The sequence below is a fragment of the Jaculus jaculus genome, chromosome X (genome assembly GCF_020740685.1).
Source record: "Jaculus jaculus isolate mJacJac1 chromosome X, mJacJac1.mat.Y.cur, whole genome shotgun sequence".
NCBI lineage: Eukaryota > Metazoa > Chordata > Mammalia > Rodentia > Dipodidae > Jaculus > Jaculus jaculus.
The window spans coordinates 100,440,923-100,463,825 of NC_059125.1; the positions used below are offsets into that span (position 1 = coordinate 100,440,923).

Here is a 22,903-nt window from a genome sequence, read left to right on the forward strand (position 1 = left end):
TGGTTAAATACCTATGGTTGGAAAGTCATAAGCCCTAGGAGGGAATGTACTATTGTTGTTTGATTAAATGGATATGTTATGCTCTTTAAATTGTCCTCTAAATATTTATGCCAATACATTAGCACTGCTCTTACCTATGGTCAGAAAAAAAAAAAACAAAAAAAAAACCTTTTTGCAGTTGGCAGTGACTTCTGGGGAGACTCAAATCTTATCAGAATGCAGTGAATAAATAACTATTAAGTGCTAGGGGATAAATGAGACATATTTATTATGAACTCCAAGGCTCAACAAACATTGTGGAAGATGAGGTGGAAAAATGTACGAGCCAGAGGATGGGAGGAGTGCTTTGAAATGCTGTCTTCTAGATATGAAGTAACTATTGTTTTTATACCTCATGGTATCTGTACTTAACTGCATATGACAAGACCTGCACAATACAGAGGTCATCAACATTCTTTCATGGATAGTGGTGAGCAAAAAAAAAAAAAAAATCAATGTAGAAGAGAAACCTTTTGGAAAAAAGGAAGAGATTCAGTAGAAGGGTGGGAGGGGGAAACAAGGAAGGTAACAGGAAGGGATTATGATCTAAATGTATGTGTGTGTGTAAATAATAAAAATTTTAAGTAAAAGAAGTATAGTTGGCACTTGCAAATGACCTCTTTTAACCTTAAAGGATCAAAATAAAGGTCTTAAGATTTCTCTTGGATTTTGTATTTCATGAAAGAAATATTTTAGCTAGGTGTGGTGCACTTCTTTAATCCCAGCACTTGGGAGGCAGAGGTAGGAGGATTGCCATGAATTCTAGACCAGCCTGGGACTACAGAGTGAATTCCAGGTCAACGTAGGCTAGAGTGAGACCCTACTTCAACAAAACAATAAAAGACTTTAGTTTAGTAGCATGAATAAAATTCGAACTGAATTGTAGAATGTAAGTATTTTGCAATGTTAATAAAATTCTTATTGTATTAATATTAATATATCATAAAACTATTAATCCAAAATTCTGGTATCATCTTAAAGATATATGTAAGTGGAGGGATAAATTTGGAAATTTTCTTCAAACCAAAGTAACCTAGAGCTGATAATATTAATTCTTACCTTTAATAAGCCAGCAAACACTGATAAACTATATCATAAGGGTTCATCTTTTTTACAGTTTTGAACCCCCATGATAAAATCTGTGAAATTTTACTATGCTATTTTTTAACAAATGGTATAATTATGAACAAAGGTGTTTTGGTTTTGTTTGTTTGTTTGTTTTGAGGTAGAGTTTCACTCTAGTCCAGGCTGACTTGGAATTCACTATGTAGTCTCAGGGTTGCCTCAAACCCATGGTGATCCTCCTACCTCTGCCTCCGGAGTGCTGGGATTAAAGTCATGAGCCACCATGCCCATCTCTGAACAAAGGTTTGTTTGTTTGTTTTGTTGTTGCTGTTTTACATCTAGTAGCCACAGGAAAGTTTCGTGCTTGCATACAAAGGATTGTCACATGCATGCTGTCTTCAGACACTGATATTTTTAGACACAGTGCTAGTTGTATTTGAAGACCAAGGATTGGCATGTGTATATATTTATATTAGTACTCTACATGTTCTCTTAAAAGATAATGATTATTCTCTGAGTACCAGCTACTGTTACCTTATTTTCAGAAATTTGTATTTTTTTATGGAGCTGTAATTACTTTTCTCCTCTTTCATTAAATATTTTATTCTTTCTGTTATGAAGAGAAATACTGTTCATACCTACATAGATGAAATAGAGGTTAAATGAGATATCTATATTCATTTATGACAATAATTTTATAAAAGTGAGCAAATTTTATTTCTTTTTAAACTAAGCTTGGAAATATCAAGAGACCTTTTGTTGTGGAGTTTTCTTTTACTCTTTTGTTCTCTATTAAGGAGCGAACAGGGAAGAAATAACCAAACATTGGGATTGGTTGGAACAAAATATCATGAAGACTTTGTCTGTGTTTGATTCGAATGAAGATATTACTAATTTTGTACAAGGCAAGATAAGAGTAAGTGCTGTAAATAAATGCATAACAAAAATATATGTTCATAGTGGAGTTTTGTTTTGACAAAAACAAAAATGAAATTATGTCATTTGTGGAAAATAGAAAGAGCTGTTTTAAGCAAAATAAGTCAGAAGAAAAAAGCCAAATATCTCATGGTTATTTTCAAATGTAGAACCTAATTTATATGTGTGCATGAAGTTACACAGAAACTACTTAAGGATAGGAAGGGAACCAATAAGAACAAGAAAGGAAAATGGAGTAACAAACAAACAAGTATTATATGTTTTCTGTTACATATAGATTTAAATATACATATTTTTATATATGCAGATGCAAAGGGAAATAAATGACACATTTGTGGTAGCTCTTTGTAAGGTATTAGGAAAAAACCTCATATAAATCTAATAAAAACACACTCACCTTTTTCCTAAGAGAAGTATGTGCATACATATATGTATATAACATATAGGTCTGTGTCGTTCTATTTGATCAACTATGTAAGATTAAATATAAGAAAAATATTCTAATGATAAGTGATGATAAATTTTCAGAAAAATACCTTGTCTTCTCTAGGGACTAATTGCTGAAGAGGGCAACCAATCTTTTGCTAAAGAAGATGATCCTGAGAAATTTCGAGAAGCCCTTTTGAAGTTTGAAAAATCTTTTGGTTTACCAGAGCAGGAAAAATTAGTGACCTATTATTCATGCAGTTATTGGAAAGGACGGGTTCCTTGTCAGGGTTGGCTCTATCTTAGTACCAACTTTCTGAGCTTCTATTCTTTCTTGCTGGGGTCAGAAAGTAAGTGGTTTCTCTTGCTTATCATGACTTTGAATATTTTAACTGGCCCATCAACTCAGTCTTGGTGGTGTTAGATTGAGTATAAAGTAATAGGATTAATATAAAATGTAATTGAACTGTGTATATCTACATCACAAAGATTTCATCTACAGAAAGAATCCTTTTAACACAGGAAATCATTAGAAATGTCTATAGAAAACCTTGCACAGTGTGGACAGTGAATGAATACTGACTGATGATGACCTTGTTGCTACGTATTTCCTTAAGTCTTTGTTTTAATCCCTGTTTTCTTGTTTTTGTTTTTGTTTTTGAGGTAGGGTCTCACTCTAGCTCAGGCTGACCTAGAATTCACTATGTAGAGTCAGGGTGACCTCGAACTCATGGCGATCCTCTTACCTCTGCCTCACTAGTGCTGGGATTAAAGATGTGTGTCACCATGCCCACTTTAACTCCTGTTTTAAGCTTGCAGCATACAGTAGTAGACATTGTACCTGGTGACCTATATCTCACTTTGTAGCCACAAGGAAGAATCAAATGTACTTTTGATATGATATGCATAGCTCTTATATCTGTGATTGTATAGTTATTTTATTATATACAAAGACACAGGTTTAAACAGCAAATCAGAATCATTTTGGTGGAGAGGTTTTGAGGCAAGGTCTCACTTTAGCCCAAGCTAACCTAGAACTCACTCTATATGTAGCTCCAGGCTGGCCTCAAACTCAAAGCAGTCCTCCTACTTCAGCCTCCTGAGTGATGTGATTAAAGGCACACCTGGCTCAGAATCATTTCTTAATTCTTCGAAATGATAGCTTTCCCAAGAATTGAGGATATGACTTAGTGATAGAGTGTTAGCCTAGCATATGCAAAACACCTGGTTCAATCCCCAGCACCAACAAATCAAAACATGCATGTTCCTAGAATTACCAATTAGTATATATTCATCATGATGCTCCAAATTTTTAACTAATTTTGATTATTAAAATATTTTATATGTTTTATTATTTACTTATTTGAGAAAGAGAGGCAGATAGAGAGAAAGAGAGAATGGATACACCAAGGCCTCACTGCAAATGAACTCCAGATGCATGCGCCCCTTTGTGCATCTGGCTTTCGTGGATCCAGGGGAATCAAACCAGAGTCCTTAGGCTTCACAGGCAACTGTCTTAACTGCTAAGCCATTTCCTCAGTCCTATTAAAGTATTTTAATTGTAGAATTTTTCAAGTGGTTTTCATTTTGAAAGAACTTACTTATGAACAGAAATCAATACAGAGAATTTAATCACTCTTTCTTACAACTTTCATTTACAGTAAAACTCATTATCTCCTGGGATGCAGTCTCAAAACTTGAAAAGACTTCAAATGTTATACTGACAGAGAGTATTCATGTGTGTTCCCAAGGGGAGAATCACTACTTTTCCATGTTTTTGCATATAAACGAAACATACCTTCTCATGGAACAACTTGCAAACTATGCTATAAAGAGACTTTTTGATAAGGAAACATTTGATAATGACCCAATCCTTGGTGATCCTCTGCAAATTACCAAAAGGTATTTAAAGGTTGATATTCTCTTCTTGAGGTATTATTTGCCTATAAGAATAATGGCATTGATTAGTATCAAAAGTTAATTCTTCTACATTACATGATTATTTTTCTTTGGCTTTGGTCATTGTATGTTTTGTGAGATGATTTATATAAATTTTACAAGTTACTCCTTCTCCATGAAAGTTAATCTTAAGAAATGATAGAAGTTAGCTTTTAAAATCATTTTTAATTTCAAAAGAACTTTTCCAGGTATGATTTTAGAAATGTAGAGATTTTGGTGTGTGTGATTAGTCTAATTCTAAATTTCTCTATTTGTAGTTTAGATAATTTCAAGTCTACAGTGGTTAAACATATTGTTTATTTTTAGTAATAATTTAGAATAACATTTTTTATGAAGAGATAAGTTAATGGAGCCAATAGAACCTGGACTTTAATTTGAACATAGAAAAAAAATCCTTTGATATTCATTATTTCTTTTTATCTTTAATTTTGTCCTATGTTTGCAGTGCACATATGTATGTGAGTGCACATGCACATGGTTGTATGTGGAGGCTAGAGGACAACTTTGGGTGTTGTCCCTTCAGAGGAGAGGCCATCCACCTTTCTTGAGATAGGGTCTCAACAAAAAGGCTAGACTATCTGACCAGTCAGCCCCAGATTCTCCCTGTCTCTGCATCCCCAGCGCTGGATTAATAAACATGTGCTACTACACCTGGCTTTTAAAAAATGTGGGTTATGGGAATTGAACTCTGTGCTTCATGCTCTTAAGCAGGCACTTTACTAAGCTGCCTCTCCAGCTCTGACAAGTCCAAATTTCTCTGAACCTCATTTTTCTTATCTGTCATTTCTGCCTCAGCAGACTCTTAGGAGAAATGAGTGAAACAAGAAAGCACTTTGTTAAATATAAAAAGCTAGGTAAGTACTAATCATTATTAGACCCTACATCAGAAGTATCTGGCTAGCTGGGTATGGTGGCACATGAGCATGTACTCTCAGCACTTGGAAAGTTCATGTAGAAGGATCATGAGTTGCAGGACAGTCTGAACTACTGGTAGCTTTTAAACACTATGCAATTACTGAAACTGAGCAGAGCCCTTTCATTGTGGTCAGCATTCAGTGGACACAAAAGAACTTGCCAAAAGATAGAGGAAAGGAGAGGATCCAAAAATAGCTATGAAAAAAATCAGGTTTTGGCAAGGAAAACATGAATATAGAAAGTATAAGAGGAACTTAAGCCTAAGTCCTCTGGATAGATCAGAACAAGTGACCTGGAGGTTTCTATTTTGTAGTTTGTTTCTTGCTTAGCCACCATTAGCACTCTTTTTAGTCATTTTATTTCCCTTCATGTATGTTATGCCAGTTCATAGATTAATGAGATAAAATATTTCTCTCTCTCATTCATATATAAATATACACACATACATACATACATACATACAGACAGACAGACAGACAGACAGACAGACATAGAAAGAGAGAGAGAGAGAAAGAAAGCATATTGAAAGTCACATATATCTAAATCCTGTTTCTAGTAAGGAAAAATAACTTGTTGAGACAGTCCCCAAATAACATTACTTTGTAAAATGGAGTGTCTATTGATTCTGCTTATTTTACAAATATGTATTTTATAGTATAAATAATCTAGAAGCATACTTGTAATGATTTAGTTTGTATCATTCAGGATTTTGGGGTTTGTTTTGTTTTGTTTTTGTTTTCTGAGGTAGGTTCTCTTTCTAGCCCAGGCTGACCTAGAATTGGCTATGTAGTCTCAGGGGGGCCTCGAACTCACAGCGATCCACCTACTACTGCCTCCCGAATGCTGGGATTAAAGGCATGTGCCACCACTCCTGGCTTCATTCAGGGTTTTTAATACAAAATTTAAAAATATTTTTAGAAGGCCAGGCATGGTGGCACATAGCCTTCAATTCCAGGACTAGGAGGAAGAGGTAGGAGGATCACTATGAATTTAAGGCCAACCTTGGACTACATAGTATGTTACAGGTCTGCCTGAGATAGAGTGAGATCCTACCTCAAAAAACATTGTAGGGGATGGAAAGATGGCTTAGCAGTTAAGGCACTTGCCTGTGAAGCCTAAGGACCCAGGTTTGATTCCCTAGTATCCATGTAAGCCAGATGTACATGGTGGTGCATGCATCTGGAGGTGATTTGCAGTGGCTGGAGGCCCTGGTGCACCCATTCCCTCCCTCCCTCCCTCTCTCTCTCTCTTCTCTTCTCTCCTTCTCCTTAGTAAATAAATAAAAATAAAAATATTAAAAAAAACATTGTAGAAGAAATTGAATGGGACTGAACAGAAAGTTCTTTTTTTTCCCTTATAATAATATGTGAAAGAAATCTGTCCGTCCATATAAGTGGAGTATCATTGTCCTTTTAAATGAAGAGAAATAGCCCACCAAATTATAACCTAAGTGTGGTCAAAATTAGTGTATTTTATTTTACATTATTTTTGATAATTTATACATAGTATTTTGATCATATTTACTTCCCCATTTCACTTTTTTATCCCTTCCCCATTATACTAAAGTATAATTTTTCTAGTCATATATATATATGGATTATTATGACAGACATAATTATTACATATTCAAATAGTGTATGTAGGAAGGATGAATTTAATTTTCACTTTGTTTGCTTTGAGATAGAACTTGCATAATTTGCTTACTACTCCAGATGGCATTGCTGCTTAGCACAAGTGTTTGGTGCCCCAAAAAAGCATGCTATTTAAAGCAACAACTTTGTGTTTATATATTTATATGTCAGTTAACAAGCCTCATCTCTGTGTATCAACTTTAATCCTATGCCTCTACTTTGGTTGTTTTTAAACCTTAATTTAGCATTTACCTGGCTTAATTTTATTTATTTTTCAAATACCTATTTATTTGCAATCAGAGGAAGAGAGTGGGTGAGTGAGTGATTAAATGAAAGAATGAGGAGACACACCAGGGTATTTTGCAACTGTAGATGAATTCCAGATGCACATGCTACTTTGTTTATCTGATTATACTTGTGTACTGGGGAATCAAACATGGGCCATCAGGCTTTGCAAGCAAGCGCCTTTAATATCTAAGCCATTTGTCCAGTCCTACCTGCCTTGATATTAATATTGTATTTTATTAAAACTGTTCCTCTCTAAGATGCCATAAATTTTCATTATTTAATTTTATTTGAAGTTGATAATACTTGGTTTCCTAAAAAACAAATATATAATCTATTGTTATCAAAGATTGTTTTTAGCTATAGTCATGTATTTTGAATGTATAATAATAGTCCTCTGGAAAATCACCTCTTAACAGATGGTTTGGAGACCTACATTATTTCTAACTTTTGTGTGTTTTCATTTGTAATCTGTTTCATTTTAATCAATAAAATGAATTTGGGAAAATAGCAAACAAAATGAAATGATTAAGAATCCATGCTTTGGGGGAGGGAGGACATTACTATAGGATTTGTTTTTATAATTATTGAAGTTGTTAATAAAAAAATTGAAAAATTACTTTATTTATTTATTAGAGAAAGAGAGAGTGAGAGAGAATGGGCATGCCTGGTCCTCTAGCCACCGCAAATTAACTATATACACATGTGCCACCTTGTGTATCTGGCTTTATGTGGGTACTAGGGAATTAAACCTGGGTCCTTAGGCTTCACAGGCAAGTGTGTAAACCACTAAGCAATCCCTGCAGCCCAGGAATCTGTTATTTTCCATTTCAGAGTTCATTGAAGGTCATATCATTTAATGTGATAGAAATTTTGTAGATTCATTGAGATGGATATTCATACACTTCAGAATTCATCACTCAAACCCTACTCCCCACCCTCCCCTTTTCTCTTTCCTACAGGGGCTTGGAGTATCGGGCCCACAGTGAACAATTTAATGCCTTTTTTAGGCTACCCAAAGAAGAGACTCTGAAAGAAGTACATGAATGTTTCTTGTGGGTGCCATTCAGCCACTTTAGTACTCACGGGAAAATGTGCATTTCAGAAAACTATGTCTGCTTTGCTAGCCAGGACGGTAATCTATGTAGCGTAATCATTCCATTACGAGAGGTAATATAAATTGATCACATATCAGTTTTAGTAATCTAAAATCAATTTGAATTCAGATTTTTTTTTCAGAATAAAAGTATTATCTTAGGAGATATTTTCAGTTTCTTTTACTGAAGCCTTGCAGTGCTTATCAAAAGTGAAAATAGGCCAGGCGTGGTGGTGTACGCCTTTAATCCCAGCACTAGGGAGGCAGAGGTAGGAGGATCGCTGTGAGTTCAAGGCCACCCTGAGACTACATAGTGAATTCCAGGTCAGCCTGAGCCAGAGTGAGACCCCACCTCGAAAAACCAAAAAAAAAAAAAAAAAAAAAGTGAAAATAGCAAATCTAAAAACCATATACAGGGTTAAGATAACACAAAAGAAGTTTGATTATCCAGACATTTAAGACATGAATATTAATACTTAGATTATCACATTTTATAATTGATAGCTTTTGTATAAGTGAAAAATAAATAGTAGCTGATACTGGATAGTGTATAGTTATTTATATTATCAATTTTAAAGGGTACATGTTAGTTAAAGCTTTTCCTTGAAAAGTGAAATAACTTAAACTGAGGTGACTGGTTTCATTGGTACAATAACTACTCAAAGTCAATTTCTTGTTTTATAAATTATGAAAAATTTATTTTAAGAGAGAGAGTAGATCTAAGAACAGAAGAAAAGCAGAAAAACCCCCAAGCTGAGAGGGATTCTATATCACCCCCATCTGGGAGGGGCCTCAGGAAGGAAAATACACATGGCTATTTGTATCAAGTTTTTGTTTGTTTGTTTGTTTTATAAACTAGGCATCCAGTTGGGATGAACCCCATTGCCAATGTGTATGAAGGTCCTTAACTGTTTTGGTAGGCCAAGGTGGAGAGTTCAGACTCAGAAAGGGCTCACCAACCGAGGGAAAAAGACCTCAAACAACAAGAAGAATCAGGAAGCTGTTCCTTATCACTGTTTTGGGGAAATGGAGTTCTCTTCTAGTCTTGCCTGGGCAGGGCATCATCCATTTTCTATGTTCTGGCCTGTGTCCCTAAACTAATTACTTAACAAAAGAAAGTTACCTTGCTCCTAATCTGTATCATTCACTTATCTTGAAAGGAAACCCTAACTGCTGGAAATGCAGCAAAGACCACTCTAAGATCTTCAAGCTGAATATGGTGGCAGGGCATGGCAGTTAGAGTTCCCCTGGAGGAAATCTTATCTCAAGACCTATAATGAAAAGTCTCTTGTGAACCAGTCTTATATATCATTACCATCTGCATGTAGGTCTCTTATCTTTTGAGCCTGAGGTAACACTTATAAAAGGTAAACAGTGAGTACATTATGATTGTTATGAAGAAAGTAGAAGAGAATAATATCCTGCTGGAAGCAAGCATAACTTTATGTAAGATCTTAGTATTATGAGCCCTTAGCATATGACCAAGAAGAGTGGATATTTATATTTAGGCCTGAATGTTTACTTGTGATGTTCTTGGGTTATAATCTTGTTGGACATTTAAGATTGAGTAGGTAGTAAACATTTAGCTATATATGTATATTTAAGGTCAATTGTGGCTCTTTACAAGTAACTCTTGCCAGGCATGGTGTTACGTGTACACCTTTAATTCCAGACCTCAGTAGGTAGAGTAGGAGGATCACTGTGAGTTCGAGGCCAGACTGAGACTGTAGAGTGAATTCCATGTCAGCTTGGGCTAGAGTGACACCCTATTTCAAAAAAGAGTAACACTTAGAGACATTTTGGAGGCATTTTGTGATTTATTTATAAGCATTTCTGCCATCTGCTGGGATTAGTCAGGGCCTTGCTGAGCATGTGACTTTCCTTAGAAGCTTTTAGGGTCTCCTTGAGCTCTCTGATCAAGAAGACAAGTCACTTACCAAAGCTATAGGACACATTAGAGGTGTCCATTTTCTCCTGGGACATGTTTGATCTGGGAGCAGGGACCAAAACATGCATTGCCTTTGAGCCTAGGTATTGGCTTTGGCTTCTTCATATAGTTATCAAATACCCATAAGGGCAGTTATGTTAGTTTTGAAGAAAAGTGTGGATGCACAGTTGATCATCTTTTTGTTTTGTTATGTCTGTTTGTTTTATTCTTTTGTTTTTCTGCAAGTAGAGTCTCTGTCTAGCCCAAGCTGGCCTTGAACTCACAGAAATTGTACCTCTGCCTGCTGCATGCTGGGATTAAAGGTGTACACCACCATGTCTGGCACACTTGATCATATTTTATCTTTAGTGAAACAGATCTAGTTTAAGAATGATATAGCTAAGTGTGGTGGCTCATGCCTTTAAGCTCAGCACTGGGAAGGCATAGATAAGAGAATCACTGTGAGTTTGAGGCCACCCTGAGACTATATAGTAGATTCTAGGTCTACTTGGGCTAGAGCAAAACCCTATCTCAAAAAATTAAATAATAATAATAATAATAATAATATAAAAGCTTAAAGTCATTTTGTCTAGCATGTAAGTTAAGTTCCCTGGTGCTATTATGGGTCATACCAAAACCATCAAAAGCCTATATAGCTTATTGTTAAATATCTAACACTTAAAAGAACAAGCAAACCATGACATGTTAACAGCCTAGGAATAATTTTTATTTAATCAACAAATTTAGATTATTTTATGAAGATCTACCAAACATCTGGAAATTGTCTATGTCCAAAACTAAAAGCAATTAAGAAAGCATAAACTATTGATATCTTTGTGTGAAAACGTGTTTGGTTAATCTGTATGTACTTTTGGAGGGAAGCATACCAATTACTCAAGGAAAGCTGAAAACAAACACAAGTTAATCGTTGGACTTCAGGAATAGTAGAGCTCAGAGGACCATTTCTTTCTTTCTTTCTTTCTTTCTTTCTTTCTTTCTTTCTTTCTTTCTTTCTTTCTTTCTTTCTTTCTTTCTTTCTTTCTTTTTCTTTTTCTTTGGTTTTTTGAGGTAGGGTCTCACTCTGGTCCAGGCTGACCTGGAATTAACTCAGTAGTCTCAGGGTGGCCTTGAACTCACGGCAATCTTCCTACCTCTGCCTCCGGAGTGCTGGGATTAAAGGCATGTGCCACCACGCCTGGCAGAGGACCATTTCTTAAGGCAAGGACCATTGTTTGAGCATGACAGTATACCTTGTATCAAAGTCTATTTCTTAATAAGCCATATGTCAAACCAGAACTTTCAGCCATAAAAGAGTAAGCCAAACCATATTACTTGAATGTTTCCACAATGAGAGTGCATGTACTTCACTGACATATCTTCTCACCACCCCCCTCAGGTCTTAGCTGTGGATAAAACTGATGATTCCAGCAAGTCTGTCATCATTAGCATCAAAGGAAAAACAGCCTTTCGCTTCAATGAAGTTAAAGACTTTGAGCAACTGGTGGGAAAACTTAGGCTCAAGTGTGGGGCAGCTTCTGCTCAATATGATAGTAGCACCGAGGTAAGTCTACAGCAGTCAAATAATTTTAAAGACAACTTTATATTTGTCTGATTTGTTCTTTCCAAAAGAATTCATAATCCTTTTCTTATTCATACCTATAATTTTTTAAACTTTTATTTTAACATTTATTTATTTATTTCTGAGAGTGAAAGAGAGAGAGACAGAGAGAGAGAGAATGGACATACCAGGGCCGTCTGCCACTGCAAACAAACTCCAGACGCATACGCCCCTTTGTGGATCTGGCTTATGTGGGTCCTGGAGAATCAAACTAGGGTCCTTTGGCTTTGCGGCAAATGCCCTAACCATTAAGCCATATCTCTAGCCCATACCTCTATTTTTTATAAAAGTATAAATTTGTAAAAATTCTATTTTCTAAATCATGTTATATATATATATGTCAAAATTAAAGATTTTAACAGTTTTAGGAATTCATACTTGAAAATATTATAATTTCATCTTTCTACTATATTTTATGTTTTGCAATAGATACTTTCTTCATTTATACAATTTGACTTTGCACTTTATTTGGGAATTTAAGGCCTTGAAACTTTGTTTTTACTGATACAGGGAAATAGCAACTTTAAACCAGAATGAGTACTTTTATTTACTATCTACTAGGTAAGACTTACTCACACAATCAGGCTCCAGGAAAAACAGTGGCATATTTATTTACTAGCAAAATATTAGAGAAGGCAAATATTCTTAACAATGAATGCTTCAGAGCTTGGTTTTTTAACATGTCATTTAAGGAAATGTAGACAGACTTAATTCAAATAAGTTTTCATTTTCATTATCCAGGAGCTCCATGTTTTCACAGATTGATAAAACATACTAAATTTATCTACTTATATTTTAATTATAGATTGAAAGAAAAAAAACCATTGACTTTGATTACTATATTACTTAATTTAGATTAAAGTACATAGCCTTTTATCACTCTAAAGTAGATTGAAACCAGTAAGCTAATTTAATTATTATTCAGTATATGTAGACTAGCTTTCCTATTAATAAATGATGATGAAAACATGAAACTTCAAAATATATACATCACTTCAGTTCCAGATGCAGAAGTTTTATCTTTATTATCAAGAGTTTTCTTGTTATAACTTTTTGCTATGTCTCCTACTTTTTCAGTATGTACCCAGATTATTCCTTGGTATGATGTGAGAACATGAGTAAAATATCCTAAGTTGATAATAGTCTCCCAGTATTCCCATATTCTTATTTATATCAACTTTTCTTCTCTATTCTATTTTATATTTAGCCTGTGTGGTAAATCCAGTGTTCTGATTGTCTTTTTCTTTGTCTTTTAATTTTTCTGCTCTCTAAAGTATGCACAACTAGAATTTTCTCCAAATTTCTGTTTGCCTCTGGAAACTGGGTATGCTCAGCTGTCAAGAAAGAATTTTGTTTCAAAATGAGTTTATTGTCTCTCCAGATATGTCAGAATGCAAAGGATTTCTAGTTTTTCTTACCTATTTCAGAGACTTTAATAGAGATATGTACAACGTAGAAGTCAGTATACTAGTTTGCATGGAAAGTAATTTGCTTTGAAATTTTGAAGTGTCATGTTTTATTTTCACTGAAGATTTTTATCGTATCACTGGTGAAAATATTGACTAGTTTTGTTGAAAGTACATCTTAGAAATTATTGAAGAGAAAGCTTCTTAAATTGAGAGATATGAGTTGAGCTAGGCATGGTGGCTCCTGCCTTTAATTCCAGCACTAGGGCAGCAGAGAGATGGGACCCCTGTGAGATGGAAGCCAGGCTGAGACTACATAGCGAATTCCAGGTCAGCCTATGCTTGAGTGAGACCCTACCTCCAAAAAAAGAGAGATATGGGCTAAGGACACTTTTCAGTGGTTGACCACTTGCCTAGCATGGGACATGTATAGGGTTCAATCCTCATCCCTGGAATAAAAGCTAGTTAAATTTGATTTCTAAATAACAGATTATGGTACAATCTATTATAGCTCTACCCAACTTAACTGAAACAGTTAACTGAAACAGTTAAAAAAAAAAGTACCCTATTGTTTTAACATTTTCACAAACCCAGTGAATTTTATGCTAACAAGACTTTCTAATCCAAATTGCAGTCTTAAATCAACAAGTCTAAAAATCTGAACATGGGAAGGAATGACTTTAGGAAATTTTTCCTGTGGGTACATAGACAATGTGATACAAAGAACAAATGCTTCCAGAACTAATTGGTATTATGAATAAGTACCAGTTCTGTCCAAATTTAAAATAAGCATCAATTAAAATATTCCACAGTTTAATAAAACTATGCTAAAATCTCAGTGCATCATGAAGTTTTACAAAATTCTAATCAACTGCTTAAAAAACACATTAATCTTTTGCTTTTATTGACACATATAATTGAGAAATAGTCCTAGAAAATTTTTAAATTTTTGTTTATTCATATGTGTATGGACATGTGCATGCCATGAATGCATATGGAGACCAGAGGACAACCTTGATGAGTCTGTGTTCCTCTTCCACTTTCTTTGAGACAGGATCTCTGCAAATGAACACCAGTGTAGTTAGCTCACCAGCTTTGAATTCTCCTGACTCCACCTCCTGTTGTCACAGACATGTTGCAATCACAGATGCATGTGTCAATGTGCATCTGGCTTTATGAATATACTGGGGAATTATATTTGGGTTGGTAGGCTTTGTAAGCAAGCACCTTTAATCACTGAACAATCTCTACTGCCTCAGTAGACAATTTTTGAAAACACTAAATGTAGGAAAATCAGGCTGTTTTAGCTTTAGTTTCAGGCAAAGTAGTTTCAGAATAGAAAGCACAATTAAAGATACCTTACTTGATAATTATAAACTTTATTATGAGTTTATGGTAGGACTATGGAATGTCAAGAATGGTAGACTTTGAGCTTATACTTAGACATATATTTTATTAGTTCTCTTACCTTCTAAGCTTTTAAATTCGTTCTGAATTCCAGGAGCATTCTTTTCACTTGTTGCCTAATTCTGGAATTTCAAATAAAAGCCAGTGGAGCTACAGTCTGGTGGAGCAGGCCTATAATCTCAGCTATTTGGGAGGCTGATTCAGGATTGTGAGTTTAGAGACAAATCAAGCAATTTATGGAGACTTACCACAGAATTTTTTTTAAAGTAAAACAAGGCTGGTGATATAATACAGTACTTACCTAGTATTACCAAGAAAAAGCCAATGGATATTTTTAAGCTATAGAAGAAATTATTTTCTCCTTCTGTATAATAATGCAGACAGGAGTAGTAGTTTAACCCACATGACTTTTGTTTGTCTTAATAAAAATATGGTAATGTATTTTCTGTGAGTATAAGTTAAATTACAAATAGATATTTTAGATGTCAAGGAATCAATTTATTTCCAACTTAGGAAACCCCAAACTTCTATAGAAACAAAATTAGTACTTCATTTTAAATTATGGACTATAAATGATATTTCATTTAAAATAACTTTCTGGTAATTGAGATAAATATTTCCTGTATTTTACAACTTTTTATTTTATAGATCAATTCTGTCTCCAAGTCACTATTAATTATACTATGTGAAATATTTTTATTTTAAATCTGTTCTTTATAACAATTTTACAAATAAAGAAATACTAATGATTTCCCTGTATTTCCTTCATTGCTCGAGACTAATATTGTTTCTAAAATGAGTGTCTGATATAGAAAAGAAAAAAAGAAACACACATTTGTGAATACTTAGTGTAGAATCAATAATTTATGTTGCTTTGTAGTTGTATTTTCTGGGGCATAAAATATCTCAATATAAGATTTATTTCTGTCATAATTATGAGCGCCCATATGAATGGTTATACAGAAGTGGTTTAGCCACACATTAAGAATCAAAGCAAAATGTAAAAAAAAAATTAAATTTCATTTATTGAATAATCTACTTTATTGTACTCTTTAAACAATTCAAATATTAAATGGTTTTAAGCCATCATCTTTCTAGGAACTATGCTAATGTGATTTTATGAATATTTAAGAGGTAATCATGTATATAACTAGCATATTTACAAATTTATATTTAGTGTTTTATTTTTTAAGATGTTACTTTTCACAACTGGGTGTGGTGGTGCATTCCTTTAATCCCAGTATTTGGGAGGCAGAAGTAAGAGGATCACAGTGAATGCAAAGCCACCCTGAGAGTACATAATGAATTCCAAGTCAGCCTGGACTAGAATGAGATGAAACCCTACCTCAAAAAAATGTTATTTTTCTTCTCCCTCTTGAATATTTATCTGTAGTTTAGATGTACACCAATAGGTAAATTGGTGTCTCAGTCATATGGTTTCAACCAGAAAAATGTATCTTACTTGAAATCTACACTACACTCATCAATTTTTCTATCTGTATTTCTCAAAACATAATCAATTCTTTGGTAAAATAGCTAAATTTAATACTAAGTAGTAAAGTCCATAATTTATCAAAATAAGATCTTCCAAACATTTGGGAATTGTTAAAATTTAATCTCTATTTTCATTAATCAGTTTCCCTTTATTAGCTTCTTTTATCTAATCCTTGTATTCGTACATATATTGAATTGAATACTCCTGAGCTTTCCCTGAATCCTATTTTAACCTTATTACCCTATGATCTTTCACTGGATGACCCTTCTGGGTGGTTTCAAACTAATATGTTAGTTTGACTATAAGCTACTAATTTTCTTCTACCTCAGCCATGGATATGCTTTTCATTTTTTTAAGCTATTAAATTTCTGATAATCCTTTGGCATAGTTAATTCACTGAAATTGGCTGATCAATATTAAAATATAAATTTTGGAGTAATAAAATTCACAAGAAAATGCAAGATATCCAAATGAAATAATACTAAAATCTGAGCATGGTGGTACAAGCTTGTAAATTCAGCACTTGACAGGCTGAGGCAAGAAGATTATGAGTTCAAGTCCAGCATGAGATATAAGACTGTCTAAAAAAGAAACAACACAGTATTGGAGGACTGACAATTAACTTTAAACCTTACTTTACAATTATTGTAAACAAGGCAGTGTGATCCAAACAGGAAGAAATTGTGATAAATTTAGGAGTCTAGAAATAAAAACATTGGTGGAAGGAGGGAGAAAGAGAGAGAATGAGTGTGTATGGGCACATCAGGGCCTCCCACCAGCACAAACTCCAGAAGCATGTACCACTCTGTGCATGTGGCATTATGTGCATACTTTGAGGAACTTCTATCAACATAGTAAAGATTTCATCACTTGAATTTTGTGATTTGACTCATTTTGAGTTAATTTTTATGTGTTGTTTGAAAAGGAGTCCAAGTATGTTTTTGGTATGTGGTTGGTTATTTATGTCCTAGCACCATGCATTTTAACTTTTCCTTATTGAACTGACTTCCCATCCTGGTTGAAAAACATGTTCTATATCTCCAAAGTTTTCCTTGTCAGTAGTTTATCATTATTTTACTACCTGTATACTAATTTCCAAATTTAGGTCTCCAGCTCAGACTTTGTGTCCTGGGTTGAAAACTCATGTCTATTTAACTATCTAATATGATATACCTAGATGTCCCAAAAGTACTTCAAATTCAAAAATGTTTTAAACCCTAAGCCATCTTTCCAGCCGTAAATTCAACATTTCTTTTTTTTGGGGGGGGGGGTGGGGGAAAGATTACTAAGCAGACCAGGAAGAGGGACAGGGAGAGGGGGAAAGAATGAGAATATGTATGGATACTCCAGGGCCTCCTGCCACTACAAATGAACTCCATATCCATGTACCAGTTTGTGCATCTGGCTTTACATGGGTATTGGGGAATTGAACCCAGGCCATCAGACTTTGCTAGCAAGTGCCTTTTACCACTGAGCCATACCTTTAGCCCCCAACATTTAAGTGAAATCTTTTCCTGTTCCTTCTCCCTGTGTTCCTTTACCTGATACCATCAACATGATAACTACCTATTTACCTGCACTTAATTGTCATGTTAGCTTGCTGTCCTTTCTTACCTCAAATACGTCATTGGACTGTCAGTTCTCTGGGTTTCTTTCCATACTTCCATCCCCACTGCATTCTGACTGTGCCATGAAATGGTTAGGATCAGAAGCATTTTGGATTTTAGATTTTATGTCGATTTTGGAATATTTATGTGTGTGTAAGTGTGTGTGTGTGCGCGCGCTTGCACACGTGTGCGTGTGTGTGTGTGTTTTTGTGTGTGAAAGAGAGATTGAGATTTTAGGGTAGGATCCTCTCTAAACATGAAATCTCAATTATGTTTAATATTTTATGAAATTTATAAGTCTGTCATCATTTTTTCAAATATTCTTTCTAGTCTATTTGGCCTCTTCACTTCTCAGAATTCTAATATGCATATGTCTTATATCATTGGTTTCATGGTTTCCCACAAGTTTCTGAGTCTCTGTTTTTTGGGTTTTTTTTTTCATTTGTTTTACTTATTCTTTTTTTTTTAATTTAATTTATTAGTTTTCATTTCAGTGAATACAGGCAGTTTGGTACCATTATTTAGGCTCATCTGTGATCTACCCCCTCCCATTAGACCCTCCTTGTTAATGAAAATGGGTCGTGCATTGTGGAGTTAGCCCCCAGTTATTAGTATGATAAATGTCTCTGCAAATCATCACCCAACATGTAACTCTGACATTCTTTCTGCCCCCTCTTCCGCAAGATTTCCCTGAGCCATGTTGGGTTCATTTTTGGTCTGCTTCAGTGCTGAGGTGTTGGGGGCCTCTGAGGCTTTGGCTCTCTGATTTGGTAGGAGTTGATTTTTCTCTGCGTTGATCTCCTTCCCCTTTGTGCTGGTATCCGGTACACAGGAAAACATCACCCTTGCTTATTTCGCCAGTTGTCCTTAGTTTCAGTTGGGCCCTTTTGAGGTATGTTGGGGCAGCTCTCTTCTTAGGATCTGCATCTATCTGGAAAAGAGAAGCAGATTCTCCAATGGAGAGTAAGTTAGCACCCAGAAAATTGAGATAACACTTACTTTTTTGATAGACAGTATGATAGGTGTAGGCCCTCTTATACCCCGTGATTGATGGTAGCTTGATATTGTAGAGTGGGCTTGTGTTTGGGTATGGTTCTGACTTGTTTCCCAGCTCCAGCTATGGGTCTAGTACCACTTAGTGGATCAGTTAGCCAAATCAAGAGCAATTGGTTCCTCACCATGGCTGTGTACCACTATTGCACTTGTGTGGGCATCACATCCGGTTATTTGTTGCTAATTAGGTTAAACAATGCGTTGCTTGGACAGATCTTGGTCATTTCCCCCAGTTGCCTATGTAGTGCCTTCTGGCACTAGACACGCTGAGTGTCTGGGGACTGACTCTCTCCTGGCTTCCAGCCATGTCATTCCATTTTACGCGTCAGCTGCGTATGGAGTCTTCAGCAATAGGGTCTTACCACTGGCCTTTGGTGGGTCATCAAGTACTCTGACAGAAGTCTGTCATTGTTTTGGGAAACCTTGTAGGTTTCTCTGATCAAAAGCTCATTGTGGATGGTAGGCCCAAGCTGGAAGTGGGGGTTACAGGTCAGTGTCCACTAAGAAATTGAGGAAAAAGATAACTAATATACAAGAGTTAGAGAGGAGAGAGATAGAGGGGAGAGGGGGAGAGGGAGGGAGGGAAGATGTAGGAGATTTAGGTCAGTCTTGATCCTACCCTCTCCAGTGTCTTGTGGTTCAGGTGTTTCCTGTAAGGGTCTAGTGAAGGTTCAGCCATTTGGTCTGTCTTTTAGGAAGTAGAATTTTATGGTACCATTGCCATTTGGGTCCAGATTACTGTTTTCCACCCTTCAATGCCCTCCCCGCCCTCCCATCCACTTTATTGTCTAGTCCATTTATTGTTGAATCTATTCCATTTCTAGATATACTATCGTATTTATACATTTACCTATTGAGAGATACAAGTTTGTTTGATTGCTTCCTGTTTGGGGCAATATATGACTAAAGTTTCTATAAGCATTGATGTGTGTGCTTTTATGTGGGTTTAATTAAGTTTAATTAATACAAATTGTTTGAATATATAACTCAGAGCTTAGTAACTGAACTACATTGTATGTTAGAATATGTATAACCTTTGTAAAAAATAGCTAAGCTACCTTCTAAATCAGCCATACCATTTTGCATCAAAAATTAGCAACAATTCTTGTTCCACATAGTCAAGGTCATTTGGTATTGTCATTTTTTAATTTTTGATATTTTAATAGATGTGCAATGTTATATAATTTGTAGTTAGTGAATAACATATACTTTTGAACATCTTATGTATGTTTATTTGCCATTTTTTTTGAGGCAGTGTCTTATATGGTGGCCTTGAACTTCTGACCTTCCTTCTACCTTCTGAGTGTTGAGATGTGTTACCATGCCTGGTTTATGTGGTACTAAAGATAGAACTCTGGGCCTTGTGCATGTTAGGCAAGTACTCTACACATTGAGTTACATTCCCCAGGTTTCTTTTCTGTTTATATCTTTGAATATGAGTCTGTTTATATCTTTTGGCCACCATTTTTGGGTCCTGTATTTTCTTAAATTTTATTTATTTATTTATTTATTTGAGAGCGACAGATAGAGGGAGAGAGAGAGAATGGGCGCGCCAGGGCTTCCAGCCTCTGCAAACGAACTCCAGACGCGTGTGCCCCCTTGTGCATCTGGCTAACGTGGGACCTGGGGAGCTGAGCCTCGAACCGGGGTCCTTAGGCTTCACAGGCAAGCAATTAACCGCTAAAACATCTCTCCAGCCCTGGGTCCTGTATTTTCTTTCCCAGGTATACACTCAGTTAATTTTATTCAAAGCCAAAAGTGTTCCTTTAGAGATATGTGAGTTTCTACTGAATCAATTTATAAATTCCTTCCATTAAATAAAAACAATATTTCCCTTTGCTTTTGACCTTGGACAAACGTCTCTTAAGATTCTTAGAGACTCTGTTGTTCAGTAGGAAAGGACTTCTAAATGCTTTCTTAGAAACTTCTTGGTATATATGAAAGGGTCTCGGAAGCACCACCTTAATTTTTTCTGAGGTTTATGAAAACACTTTATAGTACCTTTGGGTTTAGTTGTTTTATTAATAGTGGCCCTGGCTATTATTTCTCTGTGTGAGCCATTTCTTATTTTGAGAATTTTCTGTCTTGTAGAAACATTAGGAATGAAACACAACATTTCTATGCCTTGCAAATTTTGACTCATTTACATTTAATAGTTTATTCTATAGCTTCTTTTTGGATTGAGTCAAGATTTAATATCAGGATTATGTGTCCAGTGAGGATGTAGCATGTGGTAGAGTGCCTGTATAGGAAGCATAAGACCCTGATCTCATTCTATACACAGCAATAAATTAAATAAACAAATTTATAGTCTTGCAAAGAGGGCCTGTTACTTCTTTGCATAGTGAAGCAAGCAGAAATTTCATTAAGTCTCAAAAGAATGGTAGGACTTAAACAGTGGGAAAGAAAATCCAGGTAGGGGTTCCATTGGAATCAAGGTATAAAAATGGAGGGGAATATAAAGTATGTTATTAGGAAAGAGACAGGCCACCAGGTGAATGGTACATTTCTATCCTTTCTCCCTTTACATTGTTAGTCAAACTTTTAGTTTCCAGTTTCTGTTTGCTGGTGACCATTTTCATTCACAGTGCAAATCATATCTTCCACTCTGCTGTCATTTGGCTCACATAGGTTGTCTTCCCTGAGAATTTTTATCTTTGTATTGCCTGTCAGCACTGTTACTTAGTTGTCAAGGTAAAAAATGAATATCAACTAATTTTCAAGGTCATTTTATCCTCTTATACCTTCTTTAGTAGTTATGGTGTGTAACTACTAAACCCCTAGACCCAGTCTTTTTTTATTAAAATATTTTATTATTTATTTATTTGACAGAGAAAGAGAGAGAGAGAAAGAGAGAATGGGCAAGCCAGGGCTTCCAGCCACCTGCAAATGAACTCCAGATGTGTGTGCCCCCTTGTGCATTTGGCTAACGTGGGTCCTAGGGAATCCAACCTGGGTCCTTTGGCTTTACAGCCAAATGCCTTAACCACTAAGCAATCCTGCCAGCCCCCAAACCCAGTCTTAACATGACATGAATTTATTTCTTCCCCAGGACACAATTGAATGAAAGTTGGTTATGGTGAAGCCATTGGGTTTAACTCCACAAAGTTATATGGGTTCCTTGGTCCCTTAAATCCAATGGCCTCATCATCCTCCATCCTCTGGAAGTGAGTTTGGTGACCTCTGATATGTTTTTGTAAATAAGGTTTTGAAACATGTCCATGTTATTCAGTTGTTTTGTCAAGGACTGCCTTATCAGTATAGTGGCAGAATTGATTACAGATTGTATAGTCTACAAAAATTAAAATATTCGCACTCTAGCCTTTACAGAAAAGTTTTACTGACCTTATTCAGGGGACTCTGTAGGCCTACGAAGAGAGAATCTGGATCCTTATTTTTTATGTGTGTGGTTGTGCATGTATTTGGTGTCTTTCCTCAGGAACATTGCCTACCCTTTTTTGAGACAGGGTCTCTCATTAGGGTCGCCAATTAGGCTAGACTGGCTGGTTAGTGAACCCCAGGGACCCACCTGTCTCTACCTCCCCAGTGCCAAGATTACAAATGCATACCACCATAAGTGGCCTTGTTACATGGATTCTGGGATTCAAACTCTGGTCATCATACTTCTTTGTGCTTCTGAGGCAAGAACATTACTGAATGAGCTATCTCCTCAGACCATGGGTCCTTTATTCATTAAATGGTTTTCTTCATGTCTTTGGATATGTTTATAATAGCTGCTGTATTCACTTTGTATATAAAATCCAACAACTAGTCACCTGCAGGAGCATTTTTAAAATATTTATTTGAGAGAGAAAGAAGTAAGGGAATGGGCACACTAGGGCCTCTATCCACTGTAAACATACTCCAGGTGCATGTACTACCTTGTACATCTGGGTGATGTGGGTGCTGAGGAATCAAACTTGGGTCCTTAGACTTCGCAGGCAAGTGCCTTAACCACTAAGTCATCGAGCTCTGCAGAAACATTTTTTGTTGGTGGCTTTAAAAAAGTCTTGTTTTGAACTGAAGAGATGTTCTTGT

The 22,903-nt window shown here is 35.6% G+C and overlaps 1 protein-coding gene across 2 annotated transcripts in view; it reads left to right on the forward strand.

Moving 5' to 3' along the window:
• Positions 1 to 22,903, forward strand: part of Tbc1d8b (TBC1 domain family member 8B) — an 84,809-nt gene that overhangs the window by 21,056 nt on the left and 40,850 nt on the right. For both annotated transcript variants that reach the window (XM_004659159.3, XM_045140526.1), the window contains exons 3-7: positions 1,902 to 2,020; positions 2,591 to 2,816; positions 4,128 to 4,368; positions 8,219 to 8,426; positions 11,676 to 11,840. In XM_004659159.3, coding sequence (XP_004659216.2) covers positions 1,902 to 2,020; positions 2,591 to 2,816; positions 4,128 to 4,368; positions 8,219 to 8,426; positions 11,676 to 11,840 — 959 coding nt within the window. The remainder of the gene's footprint in view (positions 1 to 1,901; positions 2,021 to 2,590; positions 2,817 to 4,127; positions 4,369 to 8,218; positions 8,427 to 11,675; positions 11,841 to 22,903) is intronic.